The 26,046-nt window shown below is 37.9% G+C and overlaps 1 protein-coding gene across 5 annotated transcripts in view; it reads left to right on the top strand.

Annotated features, from left to right (window-relative positions):
- Positions 1 to 26,046, top strand: part of LOC111182070 (S-adenosyl-L-methionine-dependent tRNA 4-demethylwyosine synthase TYW1) — a 276,237-nt gene that overhangs the window by 162,043 nt on the left and 88,148 nt on the right. For all 5 annotated transcript variants that reach the window (XR_016387776.1, XM_022588137.2, XM_089895820.1 and 2 more), the window contains one exon: positions 23,025 to 23,135. Coding sequence is in view for 4 of the 5 variants with exons in the window: in XM_022588137.2 (XP_022443845.2) it covers positions 23,025 to 23,135 (111 nt within the window). In the remaining variant the exon portion in view is untranslated. The remainder of the gene's footprint in view (positions 1 to 23,024; positions 23,136 to 26,046) is intronic.

Below are 26,046 nucleotides of genomic sequence, written 5' to 3'. Positions count from 1 at the left end.
TTAATGGAACATGAAATGCAAATGGCTTTTAATTACAAATAAAAATAACAGTAAGGAAAAAAGCACTCTCATATATTTCTGGTGAGAATACAAATTGGTACAATCTCACCTTTGAAGGACACTTTTTAAAAAAAAAATATTTGCACTTAAAAAGAAATTATTTATTTATTTGGCTGTGTTGGGCCTTCGTTGCTGCGCACGGGCTTTCTCTAGTTGTGGCGAGTGGGGCTACTCTTTGTTGCGGTGCGCGGGCTTCTCATTGCGGTGGCTTCTCTTGTTGCGGAGCATGGGCTCTAGGTGCATGGGCTTCAGTAGTTGTGACATGCAGGCTCAGTAGTTGTGGCTTGTGGGCTCTAGAGCGCAGGCTCAGTAGTTGTGGCGCATGGCCTTTGTTGCTCCGCGGCATATGGGATCTTCCTGGAGCAGGGCTCGAACCCGTGTCCCCTGCATTGGCAGGCGGATTCTTAACCACTGCGCCACCAGGGAAGTCCCTTAAGGACACTTTTATGCTGTCTATTAAAATAAAAAGGGCATGTGCCTTTTGAATGAGCAGTTCACATCAAGTGATTTACCCTGAGACATACTTTCATCCACATGAAGTAAAATGTATAGAAGATTATTCATTGTGACATTACTTATAATAACAAAAGATTGGAAGCAAACTAAATATCCATCAGTAGAGAACCAATTAAATAAATTACGATATGCACCTATACATTTGAATTCTTTTTGACTTGAGCGTCTGGAGGTAGAGGGAGCTCTTTGGCTGTTTTCCACTTTGCACCTTTTCAGAGTGTTACTTATTTTCAAAAAGGATAACCATCAAGGAGCTGCCCCAAGAAGATAATTTTTTCTAGGGAAGAGAATTGTAAAAACTTTTATATTCTTCTTCTTTCTAGTAGTAACAGACATTATTGAAACTTGAGTAAAGCAGAGAAGGTGGGATAGAAGCTAAAAAGCCCCTAGCAGAGAGCAGAAATTTGATGGATGTCAGATCATAGTGGGTTATAGAGAGTGGGTATTTTAATTGTCTCATGTACAGACATTTTCATTTTGAGCTCTTATTTCATTAACATTACACATATTTGTTTTTCCTAACTATTCTAACCAACACGTAATATAATTTCCCAAGAGTTAACGCTAGTAATTAGTCATCTTAAACATGTTATTTGATCACCATTTGATACAATGTTTACTAAAAAACATTGAGTTCTTGGGACTTCCCTGGTGGTACAGCGGTTAGGACTCGGCGCTTCCACTGCACGGGGCACGGGTTCGATCCCTGATTGGGGAACTAAGATCCCACGTGCCAACGTGGCCCTCCCCCCCAAAAAAATTTTATACTCCATCTCCTGTTGTTTTTGTTTGTTTTCCACCCATTAGAAGCTTTCAGGCAGTGATTTTTTTCTGTAATTAGTGTTTAGTCAAAGTATTTGATTGGAACCTCATGGGGGTCTTTATAGTCCTTGGAAAGTGAGCATAGTGGAGGTATGTGACTCCATACCAGCTTCGTGACCTTGGCAAAACTACTGATCTCTGTAACCTTTGTTTTCTCACCAGTTAAGCGGGATTAAAGTATTGATAGTTCATGACTCACCAGATTGTGTTGAGGGGTTAAATGACATAACACAAGTAAAACTCTTAGTACATTGCTTGGGACATGGGTTCAATAGTGTTAGTGCTATAAATTGTTAAAAAAATTAGTTCTGATCTAAGTAGTGATCATTTGCCTCTTAAAATAATTTTTGGTTACAAATGATTCTCAACACTTTGGAGACTGTTTTTACTGCATTCATTTCAGCCACCTCTTACTTCAAGCTTACTATATTTCAAGTCCTGTGCTAGGCCCTGGATATAATTATATCTAGGATGTGGTCTGAGCCGTAGAAGAGTTGCAGTGTCCTGGGGACAAACACAGGCACACCTCACTTCACTGCACTTCGCTTTATTGTGCTTCGCAGATATGTGTTTTTCACAGATTGAAGGTTTGTGGCAACCGTGTGTCGAGCGAGTCTTAATTGGCACTATTTTTCCAACAGCATTTGCTCACTTTGTGTTTCTTTGTCACGTTTTGGTAATTCTGGCACTATTTCCTACTTTTTCATTACAATTATGTTTGTTATGGTGTCTGTGATCAGTAATCTTTGTTACCACTACAACTAGCTGAAAGCTCAGATGATAGCATTTTTTAACAATAAAGTATTTCTTAAGGTATGCACATTTTTTGAGACGTAATGCTACCACACTTAATAGACTAAAGTAGAGTGTAAGCATAACTTTTATATGCACTGAGAAACCAAAATTGCAGTGGTCTGGAACTAAGCCTGCGGTATCTCTGAGGTCTGCCTATAGGCAGATAAACAGACAGTTTCAGCACACGGAGACAAGTGCTGGGGAAGGAGCATGCACACCGTCAGGAGAGACACTGGGATCAGAGTTGGGAAGGATCTATATTACTCAAAAAATAAGAAGTAGTCCTAAAGAGCTAGCTCTCCACAGGTTAATAATGCCCAGCACACCAACAGAGTTTTAAAAAATCTGTTAAATAATTCTGTGGTTCTAAAAACACTCAATTAGTCATTTAACTGAAGCTGGAAAAGTATATGCTAATTACTTTTTTTGACTTATATTGCACAAAAACATTAATAATAGTTGTATAACTGTGAAGTCATGGGTGACATTTAACATGTTTTCCAGGTTTTTAAAAAAATAAACAAAATCTATGATAATATCAGAGAGGAACAATTTATATTTTATCTTTAAAATTTTCTGTAATTTTATATAGGTCATTAATGTAGCAGTGGATAATTTATCCAGTAGACGTTTCTAGATCCTGATGGCCTAAGCCAAGTACACAGAGTAGTATTCATTTCGGGTGGATGACTTTCAGGGTCAAAACTTTCTATTTGTGAAAGTGTCTTTTACGTGAAGCTGGCTGTGTATTGAGGTCAGCCCTGAGGAGATTGTGGCTTGAATAGTAGTGAATGATACTGACACACTGCAGCTCAAAAAATGAGAAATGGTTTTAAAGATCTGGTTATCCACAAGTTAATAGGGTTTTATCTACCCTTTGACCTTCGATTCATGTTATCAGATCGGCTGAAGGATATAGCAAGAGACATCTCTTCCAAATACAGGCACACCCTACCAACCATCTCCCTGTCGGTTGTTGGTTTACACCTTTTTGTTTTTAATACCCAAACACATACAGCATAGAAGCCTTTCAGTACAGTGTTTTAAATTGATGTTTACAAGGGCAAAATTTCTACTTATTTTCCAAAACTGAATACAGCATTTAAAGCAAAACGATATGCAAGAAAAATCTTGAATGGCATTCCAAATACACTTGGTAGATCATCAGAGCCAGGTGTAGACGATTTGAAAAGCTCACCATGTCAACCGAGGGAGATTTGCTTCTCCGTGGTGCCGGCATGGAGAGGCCACTTGCCTTTACTGAGCAGTTGCCATTAACCTTGTTTGTTTTCGGAGGTTAAGTCAGGAAGTAGTGTCTTATACATTTGGTAGCTAACGTAATAGTTGTTACATTTGTGAGCATCTTACCCTATTTTAGTTTCATTTTAAGCAAGTCTTTGGAGGCTTTGAGTTGATGTGTAACACATTTTAATTTTTCCCATTTAAAATAATGGGAAATATGCTTCACTTAGCATTTTTATGCATGCTGTTAGATTTCAGGAACAGATTACTACTCTTAGCTGGGAGATGCCTGTGTTACTGTAGTTTCATTATTTTTAATTATTTAGTGATTATGATGGCTCTTGAAATGTATTGGGTGTGTGTTTCCTATAGTCATTTTTTTTCTGGATGTCTTTCTGCTGCCCACTGTATTTTAAATTGCATTTTTCAGATTTATTCAGGGATGCGTGACTTATATTCTCTTTTGTTATCTTTATAGTTCTTGTTTAGGCATAAGTTTTGAGTTTTGGGTAACATAGCTGTAATCATACTATATGTATAACTTTGTCTCCTTTGCAACGTAAGTGTTTTTCCATGCTGTGATATAATCTTGCTCTACTATTCACTGATAATGATGGATTGCCTTCCTCTAATACTTAGCAGTCTTCCTTTGTATTTTTATTTTTATTATGATTCCCTCTTACGTGTGCATAAAATTTAATATACTCAATCATAAACAAATGTTTAAGAGATCTAAACTACACAAACTGCATTCATTCATTCAGCAAGTATAGATATTGCTAAATATTTGGTAAGGACTCTTCTAGCCACTGCGAATCAGTAAATAAGGCACATAAGGCTCCTGTTCTCTGCTAGGAGAGACAGAAAACAAATAGATAAATAAAAATTTACCATTTATAGACCACCGAACATAATGTGGTAAGACCAACAAAAGTTTAAATAAACAGAGCCCAATCACTTGATAATTCAGAAGAGTAACTTGTAATTTTCATTAGGTAAAAGGAAATCAAAACTACAATTACAGATATTTGTAAAATAGTGGAAGTCAGAATACTGCATAACAATATCCAGAATTGAACCAAAGGGGAATTGTAGCACGTAGGATTCAGATTAACTACATATAGAGACTCCCAAATAGTGAGTGGGATAATCAAGTTAGAAATGTTTTTCCTTCTGATGTCACAGAAGCCCAAATAAAGGTGAACCAATGACCGATATGGCGGCTGTGAGATAGTAGAAAATACATGTATTGGTTTCTGTCCCCAGTTCCTGGCACAGATCTCCTAAAACTTTTGTAATTTCCTAAGTTAAGAGTGTCTTTTGTTCTAATATTGTTTTTGACTCTGGTTCCTGACACGGAGTTCCTAAATCCCTTGGAATTTCCTGGGTGTCTTTTGTTCTAATGAGGTGACTCTTGGTGGCCTTGTGGGTGGGAACTGGTCACTAGAAAGACCAAGCCAAGCTTAGAAGCTTGGAACTTTCACCCTATACCCATATCCTGCAGGAAGGGGAGAGGGGCTGGAAATTGAGTTAATGATCAATCATGCCTGCATGATGAAGCCTCCATAAAAATCCCAGAGGCGCAGGGTTCAGGGAGCTTCCAGGTTACTGAAAACACAGAGGTGCTGGGAGAGTGGTGCCTGGAGAGAGCATAGAAGCTCCTCACCCCTTCCCACATACCTTGCCTGCTTTGCTATTCCATCTCTATGGTCATCCGTATTCTTTATCATATCCTTTTATAATAAACTGGTATATAGTAAGTAAACTGTTTTCCTTAGTTCTGTGAACCGTTCTAGAAAATTAATTGCACCCGAGGAGGTCATGGGACTCGCCCATCAGAAGCACAGGTAACCACCTGAACTTGCCATTAGCATCTGAAGTGGGGGTGGGGCAGTCTGGAGGCACTGAGCCCTTCACTTGAGGGATCTGATGTTATCTCCAGGTAGGTAGTGTCAGAACTGAGTTGTATTGGAGGATACTCAGCTGGTGTCACATTCTTGCTTGGTGTGGGGAAAAAAACCCATACCTCTGGTGTCAGAAGTGTTGTGAATATGGTAGTGGTGGGAAAGTAAAGGAGAAACACAGGAGAGAGTGTGAGTTTTTTCTTTTCAGTATTTTCACAGTGTCATCAGAGACCCAGGTTCCTATCTGACATTCAACATAATGACTTTTATTCTGAAGTTTACTTCATGTTCAGGATACTTGCTAGAGCTCCAGCCATCATGTTGGTATTCCAGCCTTCATTTTGAGCAGGCAGTACAAGGATAGGTATTAGAAGAGCACATCTTTTTCCTTCTAAGATAATTTGTATAACTCTTCCTTTTACATCTTTTTGGCCAGAACTTAGTCCCTTAGCCACATCTTGCAGAGGGAGGCTGAGAAATGTAATCTTTTAGCTGAGTATATTGTTGTCCCCAAATAGTTCAGACATTGTGCTTATAAGGAAGAAGGGGTGAATGGGTATTGGTAGGCGACTAGCAATCTATATCAATGAACTAAGCATTAAGTTCAAATGTTAAACAAGTAACAATAAAATAAGCCTATTAGGAAGAAGGAAGTAATCAAGATAAAAGAAGAAATCAATTAATTTGGATTAAAAACCCCCTAAATACAGGATGTATGGAAGGTTATTGATGCCCATCATCAAAGTAATCTCAGTGGTTTGGTGGAGATGGAAGGTGGATTGCACAGCATTTGTAAGGACAGAAAACAAACGACATCTTGGAAGGGAGACAGAAGGAGGATTTGGGGTTTGTTTGGGGTTGTTATTTGTTCCTTGGTTTGAAGTGGAGGAGGCCGGAACACGAACATGTAGGTAGAAAGGAAGATGCGAGAGATAGTTGATCTTTATATACCTCTCAGAGAGAGGTATGTTTTATTTCGACTTTCTAGAATAATGGTTTTGTCAGTGTCTCAGGATTCTTGAGTTGTTGTGGTATATGTGTTATACTCACTCAGCACAGTGTTTTTAATAAGATTAAAAAAAAAATTAGTCCCGGACAACGAGTTGGAACTGAGGTGCTTACCAAGGCTTATTTGCGAGGTAGGTATATTTGTGCTAGTGTCCACAGATCATGGATTTTCTTCTGGTAAAGGGCTGGGGGTGGGGAACACACCCAGGTGGTATGAACAGACATTTTCAAAAATGACCATCACTTTCAATTTGTTTTTAGTGATATTTGCTTTGACATTTCAAATAGCATTGAAGGAAAATTTTCATGTTTATCGAAAGTGGTTTGGGGTTACATGTGATTGAGATCTGCGGCCACAAATCAAGGAAGTCATCAGGCCCCCGTCACTGACAGACCAGTGGGCGTTTTCTCCTGCCACCTCATAGATGTCCTCCTCCTCCTCTTTAATATCTTCCAGATGGACTCATTCAAGGCCATTCATCTCAAAGCTTATTTTAAAATTTTAGCTTCGGTATTGCTATTTTGGACATTAGAATTGAACCTTTTTATGAGAATCATTGTGTTTGATTTATGAAAAGAGTGTGGAGAAAAAGGGTGTTAAAAAGAATGGTCGGAAGCTAATTTCTTTTGCTTATTGAAAGCAGAAAGAAGGAAGCACTTTCTCAAATTGACATTTGAAGACCCTTTTTAGTGTATTTGGGAAATGAAGATAGTGGAAACCATGAGTTCTGTTTGACTTATGGCGATGTGAAGATAGCTTGCTCCTTTGACGTGGCCCAGAAGAAGCTAGTATGTGTGGCAGAAACTCATTGCCCACTTCACAGGAATCAAGAAATTATGCCATTAGTTCCTTCATAGTCTGAGATACTGGATTGAAATCATATGCAGCCATTTGCACCTCCCCTTCATCCAGCCACACAGTGGGGGGAAAATGTGGTTTGCCTGTGACAAGTTAGAAATGTTAAAAATCATGTAAGTAGAATTTGAGCAACCCTTGGAGTTTAATAACTTTATCTCCTCTAGTTTTTGAGTCTTTCTGATGACATGTCTTCTAGCTTTGGAGTTTGTGAAACAAACAAAAAACCCTGAAATCAAAAAACCCCTCTCTGCCTGTATTAAAAAACTCGAAGGGGATACGTCAGTCATCTTCCTCCTAACTCATGAACTGCATGCATCTCAAGATGTCGGGAGACCCTGTCCTGCTCCAGTGATTGAAGGAAGCTTCCATTTTATATTACCGTAAAGAACGTTTCTAGTTTTTTCCTGTTTCTGGTTCATGATAGAAAATTATCTTCTTTTGACTATATGTACTTTGAAAATATCTGGTAGACACTGAAGACGCTGAAGAATCCTTCAGTTGTAGGTCTATTTGTATATTTATAACCAATTACAATTCAAGTGCATCTTCCCCAGGGGAAAGGCAGTGATTAGTTTTTACGCTCCTGATGGCCAGTTTCTGGGAGTGGTAGCATGTAGAGACTGAGGACGAGGATAGGAGAAAGGATGGAGACCATCTTAATTTCCAGAAGTTACTCCTCATAACCCCTAAGAGGGAAACAGGGTACACAAACCACCTCCTGTGTTTTTAGATGGTTCCATTTAGTGGAGCTGCATTTTGAACACAGTGGTTTCTTTACCAAAAGTAAAGATTATATCCTAAAAAAAAAAAACCCATGCAGTAGGAAAAGGCATGTTTGAAGAGTTTAGCACTTAAAGGAAAATTTACATTGAAGTTGGGAATTACAGTGAATCAGTGAAATCCCTTCTAAATACTATGTTCATTAAATAGGAGGACAAAGGAAATTGTACTGAATACAGAGAACATTAATAACATTTTACAAATCTTTAATTAGCATTGGGTACTATTCTGTTAATTTCTACGTCTCTGTACCTTGCCTGCAGTAACATTTCAGACTCCCCTACAGCAACCACATGATAATTGCAAATTTGTTTGTGTTTGTGCATAGTAAATGAAGCATTTTTTTTCTTTCCTGTCTGACCCATGACTAAATTATTGACTTTTAGGTTTCACTGTAGTTCAAGAAATCGGAGAATTTGATGCTTAAAATTAAAAGCCTGGGGGGAGGGCTTCCCTGAATGGCGCAGTGGTTGGGGGTCCGCCTGCCGATGCAGGGGACGTGGGTTCGTGCCCCGGTCTCGGAAGATCCCACATGCCGCGGGGCGGCTGGGCCTGTGAGCCATGGCCGCTGGGCCTGCGCGTCCGGAGCCTGTGCTCCGCAGCGGGAGGGGCTGCAGCAGTGAGAGGCCCGCGTACCGCAAAAAAAAAAGCCTGGGGATAAATTTTATTTAATCTATTTAGTTTATTATAGTTTAAAATGTTCTCCTTAACACAGAGTTAGCTACCTGTAGTGCCACCCAAGGTAACTTTAGACCGGACCTCACCAGAATATGGCACAATTAGAATTTCCTGGTAGGTTCTAAGGTGCATTTTTATGGCCTGTGTTTGTTTTGTCTTTTTTTTTTTTTTTTTTTTTTTTTTTTGCGGTACGCGGGCCTCTCACTGCTGTGGCCTCTCCCGTTGCAGAGCACAGGCTCCGGACGCGCAGGCTCAGCGGCCATGGCTCACGGGACCAGCCGCTCCGCGGCATGTGGGATCTTTCCGGACCGGGGCACGAACCCATGTCCCCTGCATCGGCAGGCGGACTCTCAACCACTGCGCCACCAGGGGAGCCCTGTTTTGTCTTCTTAATGATTACTCATGACTATACTCCAAAAACCTCCACTGCTCTACCTTTTATTTTCTACCCTTTTTTGCCTCTCACTAATACCTAGATCTCTTTTCTCTAACATTTCCAAGAGTAGTGATTCAAAATCCCTGTCCATTCTCATTTAAATGTTCACAGCAAAGGAAAATATATACAGGAATAAATCTCCAAGTGGTAGGATTTTACAAACAAGGAACCAGTGATCGACTTACATACATCATGAAATGATCACCACAGTAAGTTTAGTGAACATCCGTTGTCTTATATAGATACAAAATTAAAGAAATAGAAGAAAAAATATTTTCTCCTTGTGATGAGACTCTTAGGATTTACTTACTTAACAACTTTCATATGTAACGTACAGCAGTGTTCATTATGTTCGTAACATTTTACAAATCTTTAATTAGTATTGGGTACTATTCTGTTGGGTACAACTAAGTATTGGGTACAACTAAGGTTGTACCTTGCATCCCTAGTACTTATAACCGGAAGTTTGTGCTGTTTTGGTTCATTACTGTTTTTTTCTTTTGAGATGTTTGTGATTTTCATTGACTTCCAAATGCTTTTTATTAAGGACTTAGGATCTCTTTCTGTATATATACAAATACACACATAAACATATATATGTATGTATCTATATTTTTCTAAGTATGGTACGAGACAGGGATTCTTTTTCCCCTTTATGGATTATTGATTGAGCCAGCGTCATTGTTGAATAATTTATCCTTTACCCCATGATTTGTAATGACTGCCTGTTGTAATCAAGTTTTCCTGTATTCATGGATGTTTCTGAACTTTCTACTCTGTTATATTGATTAATTTTTCTGTCTTGCCCCATTACCATACTGAGTTACTATAGCTTTGTGATAAGATTGATATTTAGTACAAAAGACCCCTCCTTCTTCAAAATTGTCTTGCTTATTCTTAGCCCCTTAATACATTTTCATATTTATTTTGGGATCATTTTGTCAGTTTTCTCTCCCACACAGACATAACTTTGGGATATTGATTGGAATGGCATTGAATTTACAGTTTAATTTGGGAAAATTGCCATCTTTATGAAGCCATGTCTTTGGTTGAAAGTTGCTTGTTCTGTCACTTTAATTTTTTTTGACTGAAATTTATCTTCTAATTGTAGATTCTGTTGGCTGTCTTTGTGAAATGTTACATTTCCACACATCTCTTGGAATTGTTTGCAGGCTCTTCTTGAGTAGGTGGTTGTTTTTGCTCACATGTGCACTCTAACAGGCGGCTAGGTCCAATTCCTGGTCCTGAGGCTGTTTCATTGTATATTTTTAGCCAGGTTTATTTGATTTTCATTTTTCATTTCATCTATGTATCACTGCAGTAGGGATGGCTCAAGAGATGAGCTTAAGGTACCCCTTTGACTGTACATTCATTAATGTATGGTTTGGTAAATTATGCAAATCAGATAAGGATTTGGAATTAAAGGCTTAATTTTTGGCATTTTTGTGTCTGTATAGCAAGTACCGAACATCCTTCTTCTTCTTCCAGGCTCTTCTTGCTGTCATTCCAGATTCACTTTCTTATGAGTCAGACATGAGGTAAAGTGCTGTACACTCAGGCACATCTTGTCACTAACAGGCTTTCCAGGGAGGAAACTTTATAGGCTTACTTCAGGAACTGAGTCACCTTCTAATGAGTCTGGTTTTGCTTTTTGTTTTTTTTGTGTGTGTTGTTTTTTTTTTTTTTTTTTTGCAGAGCCAAGCTTAGGCACAAGGAGGTTGTTAACAGTGGCTTACTGACAGCCTGAATGTCCCTTGACTACAAGGCATATGCATTTGGACAGTTGATCACCCAGGAAGGGAGCCTTTACTCTTTAATATTTGGGACTTGAACTTGTGAATTGTTACAAGTAATATTTCTGGAGAAATAGATCTATCAGATTTATTGATGTTAGAGTTGTGTGGTTTCTGGCTGCCCCGTTATCCCTTTCAAATTTACTTTGTCTCAGTGGTTTTGTAAGATGTGTTCTGGGTATATCAAGATGCCCTTCTCATAACGTTTTCTGCACACTTTGTGTCCCAGTGTTTCTGTCTGTTTTTGTCTGCTGCAGGATGATGGAGAGGTTGTTTCCTGAGGGAACTTTGCCAGAGATTTTACTTTTTTGTCAATATCCTTGGACTTCCAAGTCGCTGTGCTGCTTAGGTGACTGCTGTCCGTGTTTGCACCCTGGGGTAGAGGCTGTAACATAACCTTCTGCTTATTGATTTGTATGACATCATTCCTCTGACTTCTACTTATTCTTATGTAGATAGGCTACCCCTCTCATTTATCTTGTGTTGGTGGCCTTAGACTTCTCAGTTTAGATCTCCTACATGCAAAGTAGAGAAACCGGTCCTATGATTTTGTAGTCAAGCCTTTCTTCCTCTAGAAATCTTACCATTTATTTATGATCTTTTATTTATTTTGGTTTCATCTTTAGCTCTTTACATTGTCTCCCTTATTAATCGTCTTTTCTTTCTTTGTTCTCATTTCTTTCCTTTTCCTTGCATTTCCATATTTAAAATTTCTGTGTTCATGGCTCTCAGGGTAATGGTCATTTTTACACTGTGAAAGCTGCCCTGTTCAGAATGCCAGTAGAACCTTACCTCTTCTATTCTCTCCCAACCTCCAAAGGATGGAGAAACACCGCTCCATATTACTCCTTTGCTTTTCTGACGTGTAAATACTGCTGGCTTTTTTTTTTTTTTTTATCCTGTAGTGGGGATTTTTTTTTTTCCTGCTATTGAGTGTTTACTTACAGCTTGTCTTACAGCTGCCAGTGCTCTTAGCCTCTATTGTGTTCGCATTTTGCACTTCTTGGCTTCCTCTTCTTGTGGTTTTTCAATAGATGAACTTATAATAGCCCTTTGACCGTACGTCGATTATACAGTAGGCCCTCCATATCCACCAGTTCCGCATCCACAGATTCAACCAACCACGGATCGAAAATATTTGGAAAAAAAAAATTCCAGAGAGTTTCAAAAAGGAAAACTTAGGGCTTCCCTGGTGGCGCAGTGGTTGAGAGTCTGCCTGCCGATGCAGGGGACACGGGTTCGTGCCCCGATCCGGGAAGATCCCACATGCCGCGGAGCGGGTAGGCCCGTGAGCCATGGCCTCTGAGCCTGTGCGTCTGGAGCCTGTGCTCAACGGGAGAGGCCACAACAGTGAGAGGCCCGCGTACTGCACACAAAAAAAAGAAAACTTAAATTTGCCTTGGAAGGCAACGGTTTGCATAGCATTTATAGTTGTATTTACAAATATGCGTGATCTCACCCTCCTCCTACTCCTTCACACAAGCAACATCTTCTTGGGTATTAACCATGTTACCAGGAGGATGTCAAGCCCTTCTTTTCTTTTTGCTATTGTGGGTAACATAGAGGTCCATGACTCTTCAAACTCTGGCCACACTCTGTCTCATATTCAAGTTGATTTGCATGGCCTTCTGAGGTTCTGCTGAACCTAAGACAAATGTTTTTCTACTTCCTTTACCAGATTTCTGGTCTTTGAGCAGGAGAATTTTGTTTAAGGCATCTGTTTAAGCATAGTTGAGATCAGGCGTATCAAGAAACTGTTAAACTGATCCATTCTCATCTCAAGAGTCAGTACTATTAAAAAATGTGTGTGTGTGTGTGTGTGTGTGCGTGCGCGCACATGAGTACAGGTTTTCTGACCCCACAACTTTTCTTGTATTTCATTCCCAGCCTTTTGTGTTTCCTTTGTGTATATGTATTTATGTCATTAATACTATGGTATGTGTACAGTTTTGTTTTTAGCTTTTTAAAAATTCAATGCTATTACATAAAAATTACCCCTCATTATTAAACATTCTTCTAAAACAATTATTCTCAGTGGGAGCAAGGGTATAGAAAAAAACAGGTCTCCCACCCCCTTCCCCTTTCTGAGAATCACATCTGCATTGAGCTCTCTTATTGTTAAGAATGTGTTTCTCCGCCATGTTGGAATTCATAACCGCTGTTCTGAAATAATCATCTTTAGTGTTAGTTAAATAGCTGTATCATAAATCATCTAGCTATTTCTTGGGATTGACATATTTATAATATCTCATTATTATAAATAAAGCTGGAATGAACATTCTTAATCATCAGTATTTGTCCACAAATTCTATCATTTCCAAAGGCTTAAAATCTTTAGAAATGCAATTATTGGATCAACATATTTGGATACTTTTCAGATTCTTTAATCATGTTGCCATGTAATTCCCAAAATGTTTGTACTGAATTATGCTTTTATCATCAGTGAATGAGTGTCTGTCTTGCTGTTCTCTAGGCAGTATTGAATATTGCTATTTAAAAATATCTTTGCCAATCTGATAAGCCAAAATGGTACCTCATTACTGCTTCAATTTGCATTTCTTTGATTACTAGTAACTCAGAACCATATTTTAGGAGACCATTTTTTCTTGTTTTGACACAGCCTCAACTCGAGTTCGTCTTGAATTGCAACTTTCAAGATAAATTGTTGAAATTAAGAGCTGTAGTCCTCGGATTTAATAACCTCATCCAGAATATGTAACACTGAAAGCTGCCTAATTAGAAGTGACAGAATTCTAACTCATAACTGCATATTTTTAAACTTTTTTATTATGGATTTTTAAAACATTCAACAGAAGAGAGAATAATGGAGGGAATTCCTGTGTAAGCATGATCTTAGCTTTGACAGTTATCAGCATTCTACATTTCATGTTTCATCTGTCTTCCCAATTTTTGGGGGGTGGGGAAGCATTGGAATATTTCAAATCAGATAAATAGTATCATTTTATCCACAAATACTTGTGTATTTAACACATAAGGACATATTAAAAATGGAATGCCTCCTCCCAGCACTTTGCGTATATTTTAAAATTTTCTAATAGGATTTTTATATTGAAGTATAGTTGATTTACTATATATATATATATTTTTTTTTTTTTTTGCGGTATGCAGGCCTCTCACTGTTGTGGCCTCTCCCGTTGCGGAGCACAGGCTCCGGACGTGCAGGCTCAGCGGCCATGGCTCACGGGCCTAGCTGCTCCGCGGCATGTGGGATCTTCCCAGACCGGGGCACGAACCCATGTCCCCTGCATCGGCAGGCAGACTCTCAACCACTGCGCCACCAGGGAAGCCCCTACGATATTTTTTAGTTTTACAGCAGAGTCATTCAGTATTTTTGCAGATTATACTCCGTTATAAGTTATTACAAGATAATGGCTATAATTGTGCTATACAATATATCCTTGTTGCTTATCTATTTTATATGTAGTAGTCTATATCTTTTAATCCCATACTCCTAATTTATCCCTTCCCCTCCCCTTTCCCCTTTAGTAACCATAAGTTTGTTTTCTGTGTCTGTGAGTCTGCTTCTATTTTGTAAATAAATTGATTGGTATTACATTTTCTGATTCCACATGTAATTGATATCATATATTTGCCTTTCTTTGTCTGACTTACTTAGTATGATAATCTCTAGGTCCATCCATGTTGCTGCAAATGGCAGTATTTCATTCTTTTTTATGGCTGAGTAATATTCCATTTTATGGATTCCATCCATTCAATAAGATGGATACCACATCTTCTTTATCCATTCATCTATCGATGGACATTTAGGTTGCTACCATGTCTTGGCTATTGTGAATACTGCTACTGTGAACATTGGTGTGCATGTATCTTTTCGAATTAGAGTTTTCATCTTTCCCAGATGTATGCCCAGGAGTGGGATTGCTGGATCATATGGTAACTCTATTTTTAGTTTTTAAAGGAAACTCCACTCCATACTGTTCTCTACAGTGGCTGCACCACTTTACATTCCCATCAACAGTGTGGAAGGGTTCCTTTTTCTCCACACCCTCTCTAGCATTTAATATTTGTAGACTTTCTGATGATGGCCATTCTGACCAGCATGAGGTGATACCTCTTTGTAGTTTTGATTTTCATTTTGGTTTGGTTCTGGTTTCTTTTGCTGTGCAAAAGCTTATAAGTTATTTTTTTTAAGCCCCTCATTTTCTGTCTTCCTCCTTATGTTGTTAATTTCACAGATTACGTTTTATACATTGCATGCCCATTAACATAGATTTATAATTATTGTTTTAGGTATATGTGTTTTAAATCACATAGGAACAAAAAAAGGAATTAGAAACCAAAAATAGAACAATACTGGCTTTCACATTTACATATTTAGTTACCTTTATCACAGTTCTTTACTCATGGTTTCAGGTTGCTGTCTGGTGTCCTTTCATGTCATCCTGAAGCATTCCCTTTAGCATTTCTTCTGTGGCAGTTCTGCTAGTGATGAACTCCCTGAGCTTTTGTTTATCTGGAAATGACTTTATTTATTTATTGCTGCATTGGGTCTTTGTTGCTGCGTGTGGGCTTTCTCTAGTTGCAGCGAGCGGGGGCTACTCTTCGTTGCAGTGCGCAGGCTTCGCATTGCGGTGGCTTCTCTTGTTGTGGAGCGCGGGCTTCAGTAGTTGTAGCATGTGGGCTCAGTAGTTGTGGCTTGCGGACTCTAGAGCGCAGGCTCAGTAGTTGTGGCGCACTGGCTTAGCTGCTCCGCAGCATGTGGGATCTTCCCCAACCAGGGCTCGAACCCGTGTCCCCTGCATTGGCAGGTGGATTCTTAACCACTGTGCCACCAGGGAAGTCCCTCTCCTTTATTTTTGAAGTATAGTTTTACCAGATGTAGAATTCTTCGTTGATAGTTTTTTTCTTTCAGCAATTTAAATATGTCATCCCACTGTCTCCTGACTATTATGGTTGATGGTGAGAAATAGGCTCTGATCTTATCAAGGATCCCTGTACATGACAAGTCACTTCTCTTTTGCTGCTTTCAAGATTCTGTCTTTTGACAGCTTGATTATAATATATCTCAGTGTGCATCTCTTTGAGTTTATCCTACTTGAAGTTCGTTGTGCTTCTTCAATGTGTAAACTCATGTTTTTCATCAAATTTTGGAAGTTTTGGCCATTTTGTTTTCAAATATTATTTTTTGCCATTTTCTCTCTCCTTTCCTGAGATTTTCGTAATGAACATGTTGAACGTTTCATGGTGTTCTACAGGTCTTTAAAGAGAAATGTAAATAATAAACCTACAACCCTTCTCTTCTCATCCTCAGAAGTAAGCACTATTAATGGCTTGATGTGTTTCCTTCTATGATTTCTTTTCCTGTTGGGTTGGATTTTCTTCACTGAGTCTTATAACATTGTCTTTGCCCTCTTTCTTTGATCTACATTTTCAGTTATTCATTACAGTTTAATTTGGTTGGTTACTTAGTTAATTTATTTTGGAAGTAATTCTATAATAATTTTCCTGCTTGGCTTCTTTGATTATAAAGAATACTTCATTTGGCTGCATCATGAATTATATCTTTGAATTTATTTTCTAATTCTTTGCTTATTTGACATATCAGATTGACACATTTTGTTTTGTCTCCCACGAACAGTAAAAAATTTAGTTAATTAAAGCCATTTTAAGAATAAGTATGTTTTCTAAGGACTTTGAAAGATTCATTGCCCAATTTCTAGTAGAGGCAATACATATTCCTTTGCTTTTAGAAACAATGGTCGTCAGTGAGGGATTGTTTCAATTTTAAGGTTTTTCTGTTTGTTTTAAAGAGTTTAGAATTAATTTTTTGACAAGCATGATGTGACTCGGTCAGCATTCAATTTGTTTTTTTTGTTTTTTAATTGGGATATAGTTGCTTTACAGTGTTGTGTTAGTTTCTGCTGTACAGCAAAGTGAATCAGCCATATGTATACATATATCCCCTCCCTTTTGGATTTCCTTCCCTTTGAGGAGCCAGGCAGGAGTCGTGGAGTCTTACCTTGCTGGTTTCCTGGTTCCTCTCCTCTTTTGGTATTAACCATTGTTGCTAATTTCTTTTCTGACTTTGGTTTTGTTCGTTTACTAGAATAAAATGTAGATTATACAACAGTCGGTACATTGGTTGCTTGTTCACTGCTGTATCTCTAGCATCTAGTATTATACCTGGTGTACAGTGGGACCTGGTGACTGTTGGTTGAACTGATATCTGTGTGAACAAATGAATGAATCTGTGTAACTGCTGCTGGTGGTGGTGATGATGGTAGCTGAAATTTATTCATAGTTTTCTATCTTCCAGGCTGTGTTCTAAGTTCTTTATTTGTTTTAATTCTTTTAATTTTACAGCAATACTATGAGATATAGATACTGTTACTCTTCCTATTTTACAGAGGCACAGAGAGCATGCCTGAGCTCACACAGCTGACTCCAGAGCCCAGTAGCTTAATTGCTACTATGTACTCTTTTCCTCATCTTATACTTTTTTCCTCTTTTATCTCCTCCTTCCTAACTACTCAGACTTTTTCTACTTTGTATTTAATCCTTTTTTCCCTCACTTCCCTTTGATAAGCATTTAACATTTACCTTTGGAATTTTGACCTCAATTTTCACTCCATGTATTGGATTGGCCAAAAAGTTCGTTCAGGTTCTTCCGTACCACCCCGAAAGAACTTTTTGGCCAACCCAATATTTTTCAGTCCGTGTATTGCTTCCCTCTAAGAAACAAACATAAGTTAAAACCCAAATTTAAATTCTGTCACAGAGATCTGGTCTGAATTCTAGAGGTTAACGTCTAGGTTTCTTGCTGCACAGCCTAGCTGCACATTGATTGTGATGTTACTTTCAGATCCACCCCTCCCTCCCATTTTTTTGTGTTTGTTACTACCACTGGGGGAAAAAAGTCCTAGACTCTCAAATTAAACAGAAAATACATGAAATTATAACATGCCAGCTACTTGACACTTTTTTACAAATCTCGTTGTGACATTTTACAAATCACATTGTAGCCTGAACAGAAAGTAGCTAAACTTTTTGCCTGAATTGGATACTTTCATCTTCATTTTTGTATTCTGTAGTATTACACTAACCCTGTCCCTACTAGATAATATGCCACATTCAGAAAATCCTGCAGTAATAACTGACCAGAACCTATGCAAATTAAAATTACTAAATCCCCAAACTGGGGAAAAAAATAGGTTTTATTCAAATTAAATTACTATAATACAATCCAGTTTGTACTCCAATTTTTTCTTTCTTTTTTTTTAATCTAAAAGAAGGATAAAATAAAGTGTTAAGTATGTCCTTTGCAAAGGAAATTCCAGCTCTCACCTCTCAAGGCAACATCTGTACTCAGTTTTTGTTTTAATTTGATCTAACTGGAGTATAACACAACTTTCTTCTATAGACTTTAGGAACTGCTTTAACTAATTTTAAACAGACTTTAAAGTCTCCAAAACCATCCCATCCAGCAGGCTCCCTGCAGACACAGTGAAACCCAGAATGTGAATTTGATAATTTGAAATAAAATCTAATGACATTTCTTTTTTAGTAACCCCATAGTGCTTTTCTTTGTCCTTAACAATCTGAACATTAGTAGGCTATAGATAAAAGGTAAATGTACTAAAATTAGTTATATCTGTTGATCAAAAGATATGAAGAAATCAGAAAGGAAAGCCATCAAGTGGATGAAAATATTTCTAATACAATTATAACAGCATTCTTACAGCCAGAATATCTAAAGAATTTGAAAAACCCAGTAGTAAAAAGACAGCTATCCCAATAAAGAAATATTCAAAACATTTGAACAAGTACTTCACAAAAGAAGAGATCAGAATGGCCAAAAACATACTCAACTTCATCAGTAAACGGGCAAATACAAAATAGGACAGTGCAGGAATGGCTAAAGTTTAAAAGACTAACAACAAGTGTTGGTGAAGAAGAGAAGCAGCTGGAACTCTGATCCACTGCAGGTGGAAGTATGGTGAAATGACTTTGGAAACCAATTTAGCAGTATCTGCACATCCTGTGATCCAGCATTTCCACTCTTAGGAACATTCAAGAAACATCCATCGGGAGTCAGGTACAGTAACAGTCATAGCAATGCTATTTTGTAAGAGACCCAAACTGGGGAAAAAAACCAACAAACCAACAACTTTCACTAATGTAAGTATTTTCATATACTGGAGTACTAAACAGCAGCAGAAATATATCTGAAGCTAAAGTCACCATCAAACTCAGTGAAAGAATTTCAGTGAAAGAAGCCAGACATAGAAGAATACATGTCATAATAGCATTTCATAAAATTCCCTAAAGCAGGAAGAACTAAACTCTAGTGTTACGAGAGAGAACGGCATTTTATAATAACTAAAAACTGGAAATAATCTAGATGTCTATCAATGGGGGAACGGTTGAATAAATTATTGTATATTTATATAATGGAATATTAGATAACAAAGAAAATGAACAAATCTCAACATGCAGCAACACGGATGAACTTTATAAACACAGTGTTGTATGACAGAAGCAAGATGCAAAAAAGTCTATGGTTCTATGTATATAAATTTCAAACACAGGCAAAAACCTAAACTTTAATGTTGAAGTCAGGATATTAGATAGCTTTGGGGTAAAGGCAATGGATGGTGACTGGGTGATGAATATTTTCTTTGTGTTAATCCCTTGGGCTGTCCATTCGTGTTTTATGTATGTTTCTCTTTGTATGATTTCTTTCACAATTTGAAAAGGTTAAGCAACGAGAGAGAGAGTCTGCCTTGGATTCATTCTGCTTGGGTTCATATCCCAGCTTTGCTGCTTTCCAACTGTGTAACTTTGGGAAATTCACTTAGCAGCACTAGGCCTCAATTTCATATCTGTAATGTGAAGCTAATAAACCTGTTTTGTAAGATTTGTTGCAAAGATGAGACAAATATTGGAATCTTTGCTAAGATGTTAAACACAACAACAGCTGGCACATAGTAAGGGCTGACTCATTGCTAACTCTTGCTTTTGTTATTGTTGGTATCATTGCCAGTTTATTTGTTGAAAGGAATTTTAAACTCCCATTGGAATTACATTATATTTAGAAATCTATCATGGCTGTCCATGTAGGCTAGTTTTTTATGGTCTCAGAAATATTTACTTTTTTCACTCTCCATGTTATTTCATAAATAATCATCAGGTATTGTATAGATGTATTTTAGAGTTGAAGTAGAATTTTCTTTGCCTTGCATTTTGTAGTTGTACATATAGTATATATGTACCATACATATGGCATATAATAGCTAATACTTAGTATGACTTACTGCTGCCAACATGGTTCTAAGCGTTATGTAGATGGACACTTTTAATCCTGTGTAAACTCCCATTTTGCACAGATAGAAACTGAGACAGAGTTAAAGATGGGTAGTATGTGGTCTGGGATTCAGTCTGGCCTCAGAGTCCACATTTACCCCACTGCTCTATGCTAGGAAAGCTGCTCATTTTTCTATTGTTATTTGGTAACTGACCAATTTTACTTAATCTGATTTTCTTAGGTTTCCAAGAAGCCAGCTATATCATTTGCAAGTAATTGTTTTTTGTATACTATCCACTTATTCTTTTTTTTTTTTTTTTTTTTTTTTTTTTTGCGTTACGCGGGCCTCTCACTGCTGTGGCCTCTCCCACTGCAGAGCACAGGCTCCGGACGCGCAGGCCCAGCGGCCATGGCTCACGGGCCCAGCTGCTCCGCGGCATGTGGGATCCTCCCGGACTGGGGCATGAACCCGTGTCCCCTGCATTGGCAGGCGGACTCCCAACCACTGCGCCACCAGGGAAGCCCTATCCACTTATTCTTGTTCTTGCCTTATTGCTTCGATTTTAACTTTCAGGGAAGTGTTTATAAAAATAATAGAGTGGACGTTCTGCTGTTATTCTGATTAAATAGAAATGCCTCTATTTTTTACATCTCTAAGAATGACATGGACTATTGACTGGAGAGTGTTTTCTTTATGTTAAGGATGTGTTTTTTAATTTTTGAGTTTACCAAATGGTTTTTCAGTTGTTCATTCTGTTTTAAAATCAGGGATGGGCTTTAAATGATATGAAATGTCTTTGTGTGTCTATAAGATGATTGTATAACTTTTCTGTGTTGAGCTATTGATGTGATGAATTGTATTAATATATAGTCTAATATTGAATCATCTTTGCATTTCTAGAATTTTTAACATAATGCTGAATTTCATTTGCTAAAATTTCTGTAAGATTTTTGCATGTATAAGTACAAGTGAGATTGGCCTGCACTTCTCTACCATTTTTGTTAGGTTTTGGCATTGGGTGAATTCTAGCTATGTGAAGGGAATCTGGAAGATTTCTGTCTTTTTGTGCATTATACACTGCATTTTAAAAATAAGTTTTGAGTACATTTTCTGATATGGCTGCCTAATACTGTTCATCCCTAGGTTATCTTCAGACATGAGCAAAAGTAGAGAGATTGGCATTCTTTTCTTTTTTTCTTTTTTTTTTTGCGGTACGCGGGCCTCTCACTGTTGTGGCCTCTCCTGTTGTGGAGCACAGGCTCTGGACGCGCAGGCTCAGCGGCCATGGCTCACGGGCCCAGCCGCTCCACGGCATGTGGGATCTTCCCAGACCGGGGCACGAACCCTCGTCCCATGCATCGGCAGGCGGACTCTCAACCACTGCGCCACCAGGGAAGCCCGACATTTTTTTAAATTGAAGTATAGTTGATGTACAATATTATATGTTTCAGGTGTACAGTATAGTGATTCACAAATTTTAAAGGTTATACTCCATTTATAGTTATTATAAAATATTGGCTATATTCCCTGTGTTGTACAATATATCCTTGTAGCTTATTTTATATATAACAGTTTATACTTCTTAATCCCCTACCCCTATCTTGCGTCTCCCCCCTCCCCTCTCCCCATTGGTAACTACTCATTTGTTCTTTATATCTGAGTCTCTTTTTTGTTATATTCACTAGTTTGTTGTAATTTTTATATTCCACATATAAGTGATATCATAAAGTATTTGTCTTTCTCTGTCTGACTTATTTCACTTAGCATAATGCCCTCCAAGTCCAACCATGTTGTTGCAAATGGCAAAATTTCATTCTTTTTTATGGCTGAGTAGTATTCCATTGTGTGTGTGTGTATATATATATATATATATATACACCACATTTTTATCCGTTCATCTGTTGGTGGACTTTAGCTTGCTTTCATATCTTGGCGATTGTAAATAATGCTGCTGTCAACACTGGGGTGCATGTAGTGCATTTTGTTCACGTCTTACTTCACTTTGTTTTTCTCTTGAGTATTTTGAGCCTTGCTACTTAAAGCATGGTTTGAGGTTTAGCAGCATGGATACTACCCAGGAACTTGCTACAGATGGATGTAATCATGTGTACATAACTACACGTGTCACATCATCTTTGCCATATTCTATTGGTTAAAGGCAAGTCACAGGCTCTGCCCCCACTCTTGTTGTAGATTTTAAACTATCATTAATCATGTTGTTTTGAGATGTTTGAATAAGTCTTTGAACTTTTAGTAATTTGTCTAGGGTCCTGGAAGGGAGCTACAAAGTCAAAGGTATAAAGCTTTTAAAGGCTTGCATGACTGTTGTCTAATGGCTTTTCAGAAGATCAATACCTCTTTTGGTTACATGGTAAACAAATGGCAACATTGACAGCTCATCAATGTGCCTTTTCTGCCAAGTAGAGATCATTAAATAATGAGGAAGCAGGAAAGAGGACAAGAGTGATTAGAAATTCTTACTGTAAATAACTTTGAGCAATTGATACCTGAAAGCCTGAAGGTTATGTGAATTAATTTTCACCAATCTAAAACTGTTTGGTCAATTTACTATTTCTAACTAAATGGAATTCAGGGTATTTGTTAAGAACCTTTTGGGTGTCTTATCTAGTGTTCGATACTGTAAGTGAGAGAAGAAAAATATACCAATATCTGTGCCTTTATAAGGCTTCTGGGAGTCTTATGACATTGTTTACGTTTTTTTCATCTTTCTACAAAATGCAACTTCAATAAATAGAAGTTCATGCCAGGTTTCACCTATGGGTTTAAGAAATTTGAAAATCTTCCTAGGTGATAAAAACAAAGTTGTGTTTTCCTCTGTTTTAGCAACAACGTACTGTCTATAGGCTGACTCTGGTGAAAGCATGGAACGTGGATGAACTCCAGGCCTATGCCAAGCTGGTGTCCCTGGGGAACCCTGACTTCATCGAGGTGAAGGTAAGCCCCTGCCGGCTAGTGTTGGGCACGTTCCCATTATGCTTTGTTGGCCACGGTGGAATTACAATCTTCTAAAATTCTGCAGGAGGTCCCGGATGTTTTATATTATTCAGTCAGAAATATTAATCAAGATTCCTGGCACTGTTCTAGGTATTGGAGATAAGAGCAGTAAAGACTAAGCATTTGCTCTCACATATAAAAAGCTTATATTTTAGTGAGAGGTAGACCGTCAACAGAAAATGAATGTAGTGCTCACTACATAGTAACTTTAATATGCTGAGAAATAAAATACTGTTATAGTGAGTAATTGGTTGGCTTTTAACTACACTTTTACTATGGAAAACTTCAAATATATACAGAAGTAGAGAGACTGATGTAATGAACCCCATCCATCCATTACCAGCTTCAAAAATTACTAGCTTGTGTTTCAGCTGTACTCCTACCCATTTTCCTGCCCTTACCTGTGAAGCAAATCCCCACGTTATACCATTCATCCATAACTGTTTTAGTATGTATTTCTAAAAGATATGCACTCACTTTAAACACTTATTCAGAATACTGTTCTTACTAAACAGTTCTAACAATAATCTCATATATTGGAACATATAAGGTTTCAACTTGACCAGTTATTTTAACAGTATTTTTTTAAATTGAAGTAGAGTTAATATACAATACTGTGTTAGTTTCAGGTATACAGCGAAGTAATTCAGTTTTTTATATATATTTATTTATTTATTTACACACACACACACACACACACACATATATATATATATATATATATATAGTTTTTCAGGTTATTTTCCATTATAGGTTATTATAAGATGTTGAATATAGTTCCCTGTGCTATATAGTAAATCCTTCTTGTTTATTTTATGTACAGTAGTGTTTATCTGTTAATCCAACGCTCCTGATTTATTCTTCCCCTCCTCTCTTTCCCCTTTGGTAACTGTAAGTTTGTTTTCTATGTCTGTGAGTCTGTTTCTATTTTGTATGTAGATTCATTTGTACTCATTTTTAGATTCCTCACATAAATGATATCATATAATATTTCCCTTTCTCTTTCTGACTTAATTCACTTGGTATGGTAATCTCTAGGTCCATCCATGTTACTGCAAATGGTAATATTTCATTATTTTTTATGGCTGAGTAATATTCCATTGTGTATATATACCACATCTTCTTAAACCAATTGTCTAAAGTATTTTTTAATCTGGATCCAAATAAGGGTCAGAATTGGATTATTTCTCTCTTAAATTTCTTTTAATCTATTAGTTCCTCTTCCATGTGTTTTTCTCCCCCTTGTAATTTATTTTGTTGGAAAAAATGGATCATTTATCCTGGTTAGTTCCCCATATTTATATTTTAGATTTTGGTGATTGCATGTTGCTCTGCCCCTTAGATTTCCCGTGGATTGTTAGTTAGATCAAAAGAAGATTGATCAGGTTTGTGTGTGTGTGTGTGTGTGTGTGTGTGTGTGTGTGTGTGGATGTTTGCATTTCAAGATTATTTCATTGGTCGTAGTGTATGCTTCCAGCAGGAGCCATTTAATGTCTGGTTGTCACTGTCATGTTTTTGCCAGTGTTTCTTTGGGTTAGATACCTGTAAGTGGATTGATGTGTCAGAGGGTAAACGCATATGCTGTTTTACTAGATATTGTGGTTGGCTGCTTTAGATTTCAAAAGCAGGAAGGCTTTTCTGAGGAGATGACTCTTTTAAAAACTGATAACTGAATAGTAAGAAGCAGCACCACATGCAGAGGCTTGGGGTCAGAGCATTCTGGGCAGATGGCACAGCTGGTCCACAGAGGTCCTACATGATGTCCGTGGGGTAGTTGGAGTTGGCTGTGGTACAAGATGAATCAGAGTGGTGGGCTGGGGCCAGATTTTGTTAGGCCTTTCATGCATGGGTAAGAGAATCAGATTTTATACTAAGTTTAACGATAAGCTTTTTTTTAATACTAGGTGTGCTAGGAAAGGGTTTTAAACTGGAGAGTGATACGATCTGATTTATGATTTTGAAAGATCACCCTGCCATTGCCATGAGTGGATTATAGAGGGCAGTAGTAGAAGTAGGTAGACCGGTAACAAAACTTTTGCCAAGCAAGAGATGTGATGGCGTGGGGAAGGTCATTGGAGAGGACTGGGTGCATTTGTGATATATTTTGGGAGTAGATCCAACAGAACTTGTTGTTAGATGACATGTAGGGTATGAAAGAACAAAAAGAATCAAGAATAGCACCTGGGTTTTTGACTTAAGCAGTCGTGTGGAGGTGGAACAGTTTGCTGAGATGGAAAAGACCAGTGGAGAAGGGAGGCAAATTTAGGGAGTAATTGCATGAGTTCTACGTTGACCTTAATACTTTGAGATAGCTTTTAAATAATCCAAGTGTAGGTTCAAAGTGTAGGTTCAAAGAAGCCACAGGTTCTATAAGCCTGGCGTTCTGGGGATAAGACAGGCCTGGCAGTAATGATTTGGAAGTCATCAGCTATAGAGTTTTCAGAGGCAGACAGCTTTCTTGGACAACTAAGAATACACAGAATGAGAGAAAGTGACCAGAAAATTAACCCAATCTCTCAAAGCTCCACTCTTCAGTTTATGTTTATGAAGCTGGATGCACTCTGTCACATCAGAGCATATTTCAGCTTTACAGCCGTTTTTTAGTAAGTTCAGCGTTCTGCATTACGTTCCTCTGGAGGGATGGGGAGGTGAGAGGAGCAGATGAAATATTGCTGAGTGTGTAGCAGCCTCTAGTGAGGTCAAGACACTTTTCTTTTAAAATTGCTCTTAATTTCAAAAGGCTACTCTTGGCGAGAACTCTAATGATGCAAAGAGACAAGCTACACTTTAAATATATGCATTGGCTTAAGGAAACCTTGCCAACATCAGAGATTAGTGGTGTTTTAATTTA

This window comes from Delphinapterus leucas, chromosome 15 (assembly GCF_059928025.1).
Source record: "Delphinapterus leucas isolate spDelLeu-1000000601 "Yukka" chromosome 15, BTC_Dleu_Yukka2, whole genome shotgun sequence".
Taxonomy (NCBI): Eukaryota; Metazoa; Chordata; class Mammalia; order Artiodactyla; family Monodontidae; genus Delphinapterus; species Delphinapterus leucas.
This window is presented reverse-complemented; position numbering and strand designations above follow the sequence as displayed.